The sequence below is a fragment of the Herpailurus yagouaroundi genome, unplaced genomic scaffold (assembly GCF_014898765.1).
Source record: "Herpailurus yagouaroundi ecotype Mexico unplaced genomic scaffold, PumYag 191, whole genome shotgun sequence".
Classification (NCBI taxonomy): domain Eukaryota; kingdom Metazoa; phylum Chordata; class Mammalia; order Carnivora; family Felidae; genus Herpailurus; species Herpailurus yagouaroundi.
The window spans coordinates 3206871-3219736 of NW_024412422.1; the positions used below are offsets into that span (position 1 = coordinate 3206871).

Here is a 12866-nt window from a genome sequence, read left to right on the forward strand (position 1 = left end):
CCCCGGGGTCCTCAGCCCCGGAAAGGCCAACCCTTCACAGGGTGTCTTTTCCTCTCTCATCTCCTGTGCTTCGGCCTGTCTTCTCCCTATTGTCTTGCCAGACCTGCCCCTTCCTTCTTGGCTTGAGGCTCATTTCTCCCCCTGGGAGGCAGGGTAGTGATTAAATATAGAGACGCTGAAGCTCCACGGCCTGATGTCAAAGTCCAGTTCTGTCCTTTCCCAGCTGTGCGACCTTGGGCAAACTACTTACCTTCCCTGACCCTCAGTTCCCTGATTGCAAAAGGGGGAGACTGAGTCTCTGCCTCCCAGGGTCCTGGTCATGACTCCGGGATGTTACACGTGTGAAGCTTCTAGCACAGTGTATCTATAACTAGTACTCCAGAATAGAACCAGTTCTCCGTAAATATTAGCTCTTCTCGTCGCTGTGAGTAGTTTCTCATTTCCATTTCTTATCAGCCATTGTCCAGGCAGCTGGATCCTTCTATCCATTCACTGCAAAGTTTGTGAGAGCTGAGGTTGGTAGATAGTGTTAAATGTGATTGAACAATTCATTCTTCCATTGGCCAAATGTTTGTTCATTATCTAGTCTTTGTTCGGAGGTGAAGGCATGGTTTCTGTCTGAATAGAGCTCATACCCTGGTGAGAGAGAGACGGGGGTGGGGGGGTGGGGGGGGAGATCCCAAATTACTGAAGTGATAACAATGGCCACGTCCAATGCTGTGATCCAGGGGGTTAGAGGAGGAGCTGAATTTGGTCTTTGTAGTCAGGGGAGGCTGCCTGGAAGAGGAAGAGCCTGAGCCAGATCTTAAGGAGGCAAAGATGTTAGCCAGATAAAGCCTTTCCAGGAAGAGGGGACGGTAGGAATAAAGGCACAGAAAAGAAGCACAAGGACAGTGCACCTGTGTGCTTGGGGCCCCCCCCCCCCCCCCCCCCCCCCCCCAAAAAAAAAAAAAAAAAAAAGACAACCCTGCTTGATTTGGAGCATTTGCCAATATCCATGGTGTAAATATTGTCACCACAGCCAGTTTCAAGCTCCCAGTGCGACATCACGGAGTGTGAATATGAGAAGAGATGTGCACAGTTGGTTCTCAAGGGTCCGTAGGAGTGGGCTATGCCACGCCACCAGCTTTGGGGACTCAAGCAGGGGGTCAGTAATTAATTCAGTATTGCTGCAGATAGAATCCAGCGCAGCTAAGGGAGTAATAACTCAGGTCTGCTTTGGCCGCTGATCTGTGGCTCTTCTCTGAGTCCCAAAGCATCAGCCTTGAGTACTCCTTAACTCCCTGAGAACAGTCCCCACACACTTCCGTCACACCTACTATGTGCCAGGCGCTGAGCTAGCTCCGGGGGGTACAGAGATCATAATGCCAAAGAGCATCCGTGCACGGATGATACCAACCACGATGCACTTTCTGCTGCAATGACTGCCCAGGCTGGCAGGTGTAGACACCCCTTTGCCTCTCGGCAAGCACAGAGGGTCCCTCCCACCCACTCCTGGGCTCCGTCGTTGGGGGAAACCTGACTCTGAAAGTCTGACCTCAGGCCTGGGCATTCCGAGTTTTGGAAGCCCAGGTAACTGGCTAGAGGTTGGGCGCTAACTTGGGTCACAGAAGAGAATTTGGTCCTGGAATTGCCCCCCCCCCCAGTTTAGGACACCCCCAAGTGTGGTCCCCACCAAGATGGACCTTCTCTCTCGCTTCTGGCTGACTGTTCGTTCCCCATAATTATTTAGCACAGGACTCCAGAAGACCCCCGAAATCATTTTGTTACACCACATTCCATTCTATAACGACTGTTCATTTCAATGAGCCGTCAGAGGCCTGAGGTAGAGACGCTCGGCCCTGCTCGGATACATCACCACCTTTGTTTGAAATTGGATTTAAGGCAGCCAGGGCGTGGGGGGTGGAGTGGGGGGATAAATATTTTATCATTTCTTCCTCCCCGATGTTCTGCCGGTTCTCATTTCCATGTTTCTCCCCCTGCACGGCAGCAGATTGCCGACTATAAATTTGAAGGGAAATAGTAAACGTGCGAACATGATAAATAAACATGTTGCTTTTGCGGGGACGGATATTATCATCCAGATTTATGGCTCTCCTCGCCTGCCCGTTTTATTGCATTTGGGGAAAAGCCGAGCGAGGTTTCCGTGTTCCATTGATCAACCATCTGCCCTTCGCCCTCGTCACCCCCCACCCCCCATGAGTCACTGAAATATCAACCTGGACCGGGGACACAATTTCTCTCCCAGGAAGTGAATGCATCTTGACAGGTGTTTTCTTTGGGGACAGATATTTATAGCTGCAACCACGACTGCACCGCTGGGCACTATTGTCTACACCCGCCCCTTCCTCAGTTCTCAAAAATTGAACATATTTTTGTTCTCCTGGTGGGGAAAAGTGTCAAATCAATGATTTAAATCTCCGTTCCTCTGTTTCTCTCTTTGTGCCTCTTTCTCTGCCTCTCCCTAGCCTCCCCCTCTCCGTCTTCCACCTTCTGGATGGTCTCTGGATCATTCCCAGGTTCAAATCCCAGCGTTGCCCCCGATTTTTGTGTCACCCGAGCAAATGACTGACCTTCTCTGAGCCTCTCGCCCTCGGGGCCACGCCTCTTCTCTGGTGTTCCTCGTCACCAATTTACAGGGAGAAATTCGGGAGTTATTTCTATGCCTGTGTCCACCTTCCCTCCCCGGTCTCCCCCAACTTGCTTGGGGACGAGGGGCTACGTCAGCTTGCCTTCTTTTCTCCCTTCCTGCACCTGCTCCTCCGCCCCATGTTCTCAGTCTGTCACCGGGACCTGCCCCGGCAGAACCTTGGTGGCCCCTTTGCCTTCTTGGCTGCTGCCTCTCCCCACTTCCAGCCTGTCACCAAGTCCTGCGGATTCCTCCGTGTGCCTCTCTCTGCACCCCTCCCCAGCCCTCCACCTCTATTTTTGAGTATCCCCAAAGTGACAGGCATTGAGCGGGTCTGGACCACAGTCCCCTCTCAAGAGGATCGCTCCAGCGGGGTCTTTGCCCCGCCCCCCTCTCCCGGCTTGCCGCGCCCCACCCCCACCCCGTACTTACTGTAACAGCTAAGGGACACCCCGTGGAACCCAGGCCTGCAGTTCTGTTGCTAAGGAAACCACTTCCTTGGTTACCGGCCTGGGTAGCACGTTGCCTCACTGTGTCTGCCTCCAGCAGCGTGGCCCCCTCTCTCCCCGGGAAGATGAGGAGGCGGCAGGAGAGGACAGCAGGGGTGGGGGGTGGTGAGCAAGAGACAGGCAGAGAGACAGAGATCGAGAGATGGAGAGATGCTTGCCCAGAGCAGAAATCAAGAAAGCGCTCCGGACGAAACGGAGGCGAGGCGAGGGGAGGGGAGGGGAAGGGCGATGAGGGCAAGACAAAAGAAGTTTAATGAGCAGCTGGAGGAAATAAAAGCACAAAGAGCGCCGGAGGGCATGTAAAGACAAATAGCCAGAAAGAAATCGATGGAGAGCGAAGGGGTCTGAGCCTCCCCGTGGGCCCTGCCCCCCAGCATCCCCTCGGCCTCCCCATCCTTCTCCCCCTCCCACATTGTGCCCCAGAAACACGTTTGCAGCCACCTCCTGGGTTACTGGAAAATTCGGGAAATCCCAGCCGTCAGCAGATGCCGGGTGCTGCCTGGTCTCTAGAGGTGACAGCAGGATGAGCCAGGGGTCCTGGCTTCCGGGCTGGGCATGCCCCCTGCGCTGGGCATCCACTGGAACCCCCAGCTTTCCTTCCTCCGATGCGCTGGTGCCGTCACTCTGGATGTGCAGAGGGACTTTTTGGGGAAGGCCCTGACTGGCCAGTTTCTGCCATCACCTCTGTGGGACGTGGGCCAGTTCTGGCTAGTGACTGGGCAGCAGCACGCAACGCCCCAGTCCACCGGGGTTGAGAATACCCTCCTGGGGTCAGTCACAAGCCACCTAGGGACTTTCCTTCTTTGCCCCCGCCCCATCCCCCTCCTTAAGAGCCTTCCGATTACTTACAAGCATCTGCTTGGTACTTGGTAAAATGTAAACTGCGGGGACCAGGATTTTTGTCTTTTTGTCCCTTTTTAAGCCTCTAGAAGCTAGAGGAGTGCCTGGCCCACAGTAGATGCCCAGTAAGATATCTGTTGAAGAAGCGAGGGAATGAATGAATGTCGCCTTGGTTCCTTCTGGGTCTGACCTACAGATTTGATTCAAGAGGACTGCTGAAGTGTGATACAAATGGGCAGAAACTGGCCAGAGAGGAGGTTGCCTAACTGGCCATCTTGCCCCGGCCTAAAGGGGTGGGAAACCCCCTTGCCCCCTGCCCTGCAGTGATCTGTGGTGGGAGAATATGGCAGGGAGTCTGTGAGATCTGAGGAGGAGAGATCAGGAAAGCGTGGGGCTGCAGGCTCCATGGCTTCCCTCCCTTCTGGCCAGGGAGGAACAGATCATAGAAAGGGGAGAGGAGATTGGCATAGGGCTTCAGGGCTCAGCTTGGGACCAGAGTCAAGGCTCTGTCTGAGGTCAGATGAGGGCCCAGACAGCGTTCAAGGTCAGGGCCCAGAGTGACCGAGCAAAAGCCCCATCCAGGACTAGGTCTGGGGCTCAGTCTGTGGCCACAGTCAAAGCAGTGGGCAGATTCAGGCTCAGTCTGGAAATCCCATCAGGATCCATTTTGGAGGCGGGCCAGGGTTTAGCCTGTGACCCAGGTGGAGTGCTGTCGGTGACTTGGGTCAAGACTCCGTGGACACTTATACCTCTCTCTCTCTCTCTCTCTCACACACACACACACACACACACACACACACACAAGCCCATTTGTGAAATCGCCTTCCACAACACTCCATGACATGGTAGAATACTCAACAAAACTCGCTTTTTAATGATGGTGTTGACCTGAGGAATCTTCGGACTGAGGCTTGTGGCCTGAGGGGCCACCAGCAGAGCTGGCCCAGGTCTTGGACCAAGAGTCACCCCAGAGAGCGCTGATCTCTAAGTGGGAGGGGAGGCCACGCCCTCGACTGCTTCTCAAAAGACTAGAAATTAGCCTGGGTAGGGGGTGGGGGAAGAAACATGGTATAAAATACATTCAGGGCCCCCTGGCTGGGCCCTGCGGTGGCCCGAATCCCACAGCTGAGGGAATCAGGGAAGAGAAACACAGGCTCGATCCCTAAGCCCTTCTCTTCGAGTGGCCAAGTGCCAAGGGGCAGAACGTATTAGTTCTATTCCTCTTAAAAAAATATATCTCTTTACACGCTCCTTCTCCCTAGTCTCTTGGGTATTTGGGAACGAGCATTTTTACCTGCCCCCCGAGCCTTCAAAGGGGCCGAGTGGGGGGGCTGCTCCAGACAGAATAGCAAAGATCTGTGACCTATGGCTTTTGCATCTACGTGGCAGGGAATGAGACAGGTGCACGGGTATGGGCTGGATGTGAAGCCACTGGTATCCGAGGTGGGGGAAAGATTGGTCCTGAATTGATGCTTTCAAAGACAGATAATTAGCAACCCAGGTCCTTGAGAATCCTTTGGTTTGAGGTCTTAACCACCAAGGGGGCAGTGCTTGTATGGAAATGAAGAACCACTCCCATTCTGAGGGAGGCCAGCCCCACTGGACTACGACCAAGGGGAGGTCAATGGTCTGAGAAGGTCGTAGGGCCATGGTCCCACCTGATTTGGAGCACTTTGCTCTCTCATCTGGATAGCAAAGGACCCACCGGGAGGGGTCAGAGGGCAGTGTGGGATCAATGTGTTGGGCGCCACAACAGAGAGCTGGGTTACTCAAGATTCTGCACGTGGCCATCCTGGTGGGGGGACTATTGGCGCCTGAGAACCCCTAGAAGGGAGAGCAAAGATCCCAAGGTCACCTTCTGGCTACAGCAGGGGAAGAAAAGGCAGAATTCCGGCCCTAGAGGTAGCCAACCAACCCGATGGCTTCCCAGGAGCACCGTGGCGAGGTGGGCTCATGACAACAGCGGCCCCACGCGGTGGTGCCCGTTAACGTCCTGTGAGCATCATGGCCTCCGCGCCCCACCCAGGCTGGCTGAGACCCTTCTTCAAGCAGAAGCGGCCCGGATAAGTGTTGGTGCCTGTGATTCCGGGGGTGGAGGGGAGGAGGTGGGGGGAGGCCGTGAATGTTCAGCCCAGAAGGGAAGAGAGTCTGGGGCCACTTTCTCCTGCTACAGTCCCTTCCACCCTGGCATCGAGGTCCTTGACATCTGCAGTGGGACACCCGTGTCCTGGGGCCACCGTGAGCCCTCCCTCCCACGGGTGGGGCCCAGAGTGGCGGCGGCGGGGGGGGGGGGGGCAGGGGCAGAGGAGACAGAAAAGGGTCCACGTGGCTAGAACGTCTCCAAACCAGGGGCCCCCTGTGCCTCCAAGGGTGGGGAGCGCCCAGTCTCTTCCCTCGAGCCTCCTTGGTCATGCAGCAAAGTCACTGAAGGCCGACAGCGGCCAAGGGGATTGTCCCCGAGCCAGAGAGAGAGGACAGATGGGTGGGGTGGGGGTGGGGGTGGGGGTGGGGGGCGTCCCCAGGAGTCTCGAGACCCCTGCTCGGGCGGGACTCCCGGCCCCTTCCCCGCCTGATGAATCATCTGGGGTAGTAGTCGTCAGGAACGCCGGTGACGTTCCTCCCCTTCAGGGCCGCGTCCACCATCTTGATGTAGGCAGAGATGACCTTCTGCATGTCGGCCGTGTAGGGGTCGTACTCGAGCTTCCGGAGCCCCGAGCGCTTGAAGTTGCCGTCCTTCTGGCTCTCCACGCACAGCAGCCGGTCCTCCCTGACGGCCACGCCCAGCAGGCTGACCATGCGGCCCAGCTGGACGAACAGGTCCCGCTTCAGGTCCTCGAAGTGCACCACCAGCACCTTCTTGCCGAACTTGAGCCAGTCCAGCGTGTGAGTGGCCCACCACGGGGCGTAGTTCCGCACAAACTCCGGCCACTCTGGAGAGAGAGGAGGCAGGGCTGGGTCAGAGGGAGGAGGAGCTCTGGGGGCAAGGGTCAGGTGGCAGCGGACGCAGTGACTGACAGCGACACCCTTACCCAGTCCTTCGGATCCCCAAACTGGCCTGATTCCTGCCCCCTCCCTGCCGCCGCTTCCACCTGGAAGGTTCTTCACCTGGTCTTTGGGGATGACACCACCACTCGTTTGGTGCTCACTGTAGGCCCGGCACAGACTTATCCACAAATACGTGTATTTACTGTACCTTCTATATGCATTTGTATTCACGTACAATAAGCGTATGAATAGAGCTACTCATTCACTTATTCCTCACGATTCTGTGCGACAGGTACGCTCATTTTCATTAAACAGGAAAAAAAAAAGGCACAGAGAGGTTAAGCCAGGTGCTCTTGGACACAGCTCATCATTGGTAGAGCCAAGATGGGACACCAGTCTGGCTTCAAAGTCTAGGCTTTTCACATCAAGTTACCCTGTGTAGTAGCAATTCTCCTCTTTGGTAACGGTTATCTACTCCCAGGTCCTACAATAGTAGGACCTTTGTACACGCAAGCGGATTAAAGCCGAGGAGGTTTTGAGCATGGGGCCCCAGGCCCAGGAAGTGCTCAACTGATGTTGACTCAATACTATTCCTGTCATTATCCTGAGATGAGATCTTGTCTTCCCCGGCTCTCCGGGCTCCGCAGCCCCCTTTGAACTCCCCGCGTATGTTGTCTCTGATGGACTGGGCTGGGGGTAGAGTTGAAATCAGAGGCTCTATACCGTCATCTTTGCCTTCGTGTTGGTTCTCTACTTTTTATCATCATACACTGTGTCTTGTTTTGTGGTGTATTACCTTGCCATGGGGAAAATGGCAGGGTGGATTGTCACCAGCATCGGGAAGGTGTTTGGGGATGGTCTGACTCGAAAGGCAGGCTACAGGAGAATGTGAGTGAAGGCTTGGGGAAACCCTAGAGAGGACCTCAAAGAGACACCAGCCAGCCCTGGAGCTGCTGAAACTGACAGAACAAGAATCTGGGTAACTGTGGAAGGAGATGACGGAGGATGCTGGGAAGGCAGAAAGGGATTCCAAACCCCCACTAGGACAATCAGAGGGGGCAGGCGCCCCCAAACGCTGAAGCCAGACCCTCTGCTGCTCACAGAAGCACCACCGCCCTGCCCCCTCCAGAGGGATTTGTTTATTGAACGACGGTCTGGTGAGTTTTGCACGCTGGGTTGGGGGAGCCCAACTCGTTCTTAATAACTAAATCCTCAACCTTTGCTGGGTGATGGGTGCCCATCTCATTTAATCCTCAAAACTACCCTGCAAGGAAAGGGCTACTGTTCACTTGTATCACCAGTGAGGGAACTGAGGCTCAGAGAGGGTAAGTGACTGGCCCGAGGTCACACAGCCCCAGGCAGCACCCTCCAGACCAGGCCTGTCTGATCCCAGGTCCTAATCCTTCCCAGGCACCAGGAGCCTCACCCCCACTGCCTTACACCCAGCAGGGGCTCGATAAATGCTTGAACTAAATTGAAATTCCCAACCGCCAAACTGTGACGTGATGAAGGGCTCCTCTTTCTCTGCAGAACACATCAAGACCTGTGGAGAGGCTCCGGCTCTCCCAGTGGCCCCCCCCGGAATACCACCGCTGCTTGGGAAATCTATATCTTGGTGACAAGGATAGATTTTATCCTGACGATAAATTATTTACAATGTATCTGGCTAATTGGGCCCACACTGTTGTAATGGGTTAAGACCAGATGTATGAGTGATTAAAAGAACATATAGCATGTGTATAGTTGTTTTTTTGTTTTTTTTTTTTTCTTTTTAAGAATCTCTCCACTCCTGAGTCACCTCACGGCGTCCCGGATGGTTCAGGACACCTGCTGCTCTGATGGCAGAGGCCCAGGTGGACGGAGATGGTACTCAGTCACCTAGTAACACGCAGATCGGATTTCCAGGCTTGGCCGCTTCTGACCATCTCAAATATTTGCTGGAGGGGGTGCTGCACGGTGGTCGTCGAGGAGAAGGAAGGACCCGCCTGCACGGTGGTCAGAGTCCTGCAAACGGGGCTCCTGGCCTTCAATGCAGGCGGGCGGAGACAGCATGGCATCCTTGCTGACTGGAGATCACCGGGGGATGGGACCGTATGTTGCCTGAGCACCTACTATGTGTCGGCCACCTCCCCTTTTCCCAAGAAGCCTGGAGAGTGAGACTTGGGCCCATTTTACACACAGGAAAAAGGAGGCTCAGAGACACGAAGCCAGTCGCTCGAGGCCACACAGTAATCACCCAAGACAGGATTTGAACCCTGACTGAGCCTGGCTCCTGCCCTCCTAGGAAACCCTTCGGGATCAGCTCCTAGTTTACCACGGCTCACTTCACCTCCGGCTGTTGTTCTACGACTCGGGGTCGGTCCGTTCACGGACAACTTGGGAGTCAGACTGACAGCATTCGCAACCCCTTTCCTCCCTAGAGTAGCTGAGGGGCTCGGTCGGTCTCCCGGTGGCTCAGTTTACCCATCGGCAGAACAACTGCGCGAAGACCTCCGTCCTGGGCATGCTGGGCGGAGGGAATGGAGTAAGCGCAGCAAAAACCCTGGCACACGGCCTGGGATCCAGCAGGTGCTCCATAAGTGCTGGCTACGGTCACGATCATCCTTGACGCTGGTGCCCTGGAGTCACTGAGGTGCCCCAGGTGCCCCACCTGTCGCATCAGAGCTTCCGGGCAACACCCGAGCTGCCTCAGCAACAGCTGTGTGCCTACCCCAAAGATTGCCATCCTGGCTGTTCCTAACCCACTTCATCAGAAAGAAGGATAAAAGGTGAAGACAGAAGCCCCGATTAGCACAGGATTCCCGGTAACTGATCGCTGCCTTCAAAGCGGGTAATAAAGGCAAGCTGAGCCACGGACCGTTGGTCACCAGTGCTGGTTCCACCGGAACGGTCCCACACGTGAGCCTGGCAGGGCCCCTCGGGCCCCTCTTTGCTCCCTCTTGTCGAGAAGAACCGGGGCCTGATTAATAGCTTAACTGCACTTAATTCCCCACGGAATCATCAAACACAGTCTGTTTCATTAGACAGATCAGGACGATTCACCTTGTGTAATCATATCACATAAAACTTTGCTTTGGACCCACTCCAGGGAGACTGTAAAATTAACGTTATGGAACCCAAAATGGGGGGGGGGGCGGGGAGGGTTGCAAGGGCCTTGGCCCAGCTCTAAAGGGGAAGGGGACAGAGGCAGGGTGGGACAGATGTGCTCAGCAGCTAGGGGGGCTCTGCTCTTAGGGAGGTGACCGTCACCTGCTAGGGGAGGGCATTCTAAGCCAGGTGTTCTCAAACTTGCAAGTGCCTAGGAAGCTTCCCAGAGAATCTTGTTAAAATGCAGATTCCCATTCAGGGACCCTGGCGGGGGTGGGGGAGGGCTGAGATGTGCTTTTTGAGAAAAGCTTTTTAGAAGCTTCCAGCTGATGGACACCACTGATCCACAGGCCACACTCTGAGCCACAAGGGTTTATGAAGGCAGTGGTTCTCACCTTGGGGCATCGATGTGTATCAAACATCTGGAGGGATGGGTAAGACCCAGATTTGCCAGGCGCCCGCCCGGAATGTGACTCCGCAGGTCTGCGGTGGGGGCCGCAGAATGTTTTTCTAACCAGTTCCCAAGTGATACTGATGTTGCTGATGCAGGGACCCTAAAAGCAAGGGTCTCAAACAAGTGCCTCCAAGGGCCAGGAGTTAAAGCAGAGAGAGAAATGGTTCTTTGGGGGAAGGCTCTCAGAGCACTTAAGACCGGGGTCAGGCCTGCCTGGGAGGTGAAGCGGTGGAGAAGCCCCCCCCCCCCCCCCCGGACTCAGGTTGGGACCCCAGGCCCCCAACAGGAGATACATTTGCTGGAATCTCTTCTCTCCCATCCCCTGCAGCCTCGTGGTTGAGCCTGTCCTGACACCTCCCCTATCTTTGGTTTTCAAGCTCCCAGCTGCCTTGATCAGGAAAGAGGCAAGGGGCTCCTGGGAACTGTCGGAATCTGAGACCAGGCGCTAAACCAGGAAAGCAGCAGTGAACTCCTCAGGAGGCCAGAGACCCCTCAAGGTAAGACAGCCTGGTAGCTAACGCCTGGGGTTGAACCCCAGCTCTGCCAAACCCTGGGGCCTTAGCCCGGTGAGGTGAATAAGCCTTCCTGGGATGGTTTCCTCGCCTGTGCAATGGAATGCCACCTTGACCACAAAAGCCTTTCTTCCCTCTTCCTGGAATTAGAAGGGTTAAATGCCATGAAGCATGCAAAGTGCCTGGCCCCATGAGAGCCTCCCGAGTGAGTCCCCTCCCTTGTCCCTGGGGACATCGGGATACCTGGGAGCCAGAGAGTTGGATTCTACTCCTGCCCTAACGACCTTGGCAGGTCCCTGCCTCTCTCTGGGCCTCGGTTTCCCCATTAATAAATAGACAATCAGTGGTTCTCAGTCCTGCCTGTATCCTGGATGCTTTAAAAAATACCGATGCCTGGGATCCACCACAGCAACGGTCCGGGTGCAGTCTGGGCACTGGGACTTCCCCACACTCCTCCAGGGATGTTGACGTGCAGTAGGGGCTGGGGACCCCTGGGCTTGGTCAGCCCCAGGTCCTTTCCAGCTGGACCAGCAAAGTCTGTGCTCAGGACAGGCCCTCTGCCCTGGGCGCCTGCAGACTTCTCAGCCTGGCCCTGAGTGGTGTTCATTTTCGATTGTTCTGTAAGTAAATCAGAGGACCTTTTGGGGAACAAGGGCACAAATGTCACCGCCTACGCTTCTACCCTCTGGGGGGGGGGGTGTGGTGAGGCAAGGGAAGGCGCAGAGGACCCCCTTGACTGAACTGGGCCAGACAGGCACAAGAGTCTTAATGAACGAGGTCACTGCTGCGGGTGTAACTGTTGGATTGCTTAGTGCCTACCATCCCGTCAAGTTCCGGTCCTCTCTGGGGAGGGGCCAGGGCTGGAGAGCAGTTGTGGGGAGTCGGGGGGGGGGGGATGTGGAAAGCACCCCTCAGTGTTGAGGCTGGAGCAGGCTGGGTAAGGTGGAGAGAGCTCACATTTACAGAGCACCTACTGGCCTGCGACGCCCACCGTTCATCGACGTTTTGCCCTATCCGTTACCACCGTGGTGGTGAAGGGCTGGGGCTCAGGAGCAAGACTTTCTGGGGTCAAACCCCAGCTCTCCTGCGTCCTGGAGAAGCCTCTTCGCCTCCCTGAGCTTAGCTTGTCCCAGCTGTAAAAGCAGGGTTAAACGAATGGGGTTTCAAGACTCTTGTTACCACGATGGCGGTATTCTGAGAGCCAGAGGGATTAAAGATACCCAAGAGGACAGAGCTTGGGTCTGACGGTAAAGCTCTCTCCATTATCGTGGGCCACCTCCCTGTGAGACATTCATCCACACAGCTGCCATCTAAGTACCAGAGGTGAATGTCAAAGGCAGATCATATTAAGATTCACTGCTGGGGGGGGGTCAACGCGGTCACCTCCCAGCTGTGTGACCGGGCACAGGTCACTTAACCTCTCGGAGCCTCACAACCCAGAGTTGTTAGGGGTGGTTCACCGCAGTGCTGCTCTGCGAGTCCTTAGGAGCTCATAAGTGACCTCATGGCCACCAGCCACCGACCCAGGGCTGAATTCAGGTCTCCTGACACCCAGGGGAAAGGGCTCCTGAAACGGTTTCAATCCATCCCATATCAATCATGTGAGGGTTTCTATCTCCATCACGAGTCACATTTACAGAGTGGTTTTAAAGGGTTAAATTCTTAGAGCCTCACAATGATTACCCCCATTTTATAGATGGGACAAACTTAAGTCCAGGGGAGGGAAGTGGCGGAGATGGGCCTTGAACCCAGGGAGTTGCTCCTGGGCCCAAGCCGAGGCCCTTGCCCGCTGCCCTAGGGCATCACACTGGCTCTCAGCAGGGGACGCTGGGGGCGGGGGGGGGGGGGGG

General features: G+C 55.4%; 1 protein-coding gene across 5 annotated transcripts in view; it reads right to left on the reverse strand.

Moving 5' to 3' along the window:
- Positions 1 to 4829: 4829 nt before the first annotated feature.
- The window catches only part of WSCD2 (WSC domain containing 2), a 101797-nt gene continuing 93760 nt past the window's right edge, over positions 4830 to 12866 (reverse strand). For all 5 annotated transcript variants that reach the window (XM_040443671.1, XM_040443670.1, XM_040443673.1 and 2 more), the window contains one exon: positions 4830 to 6908. In XM_040443671.1, the coding sequence (XP_040299605.1) occupies positions 6556 to 6908 (353 nt within the window). In that variant the 3' untranslated portion in view covers positions 4830 to 6555. The remainder of the gene's footprint in view (positions 6909 to 12866) is intronic.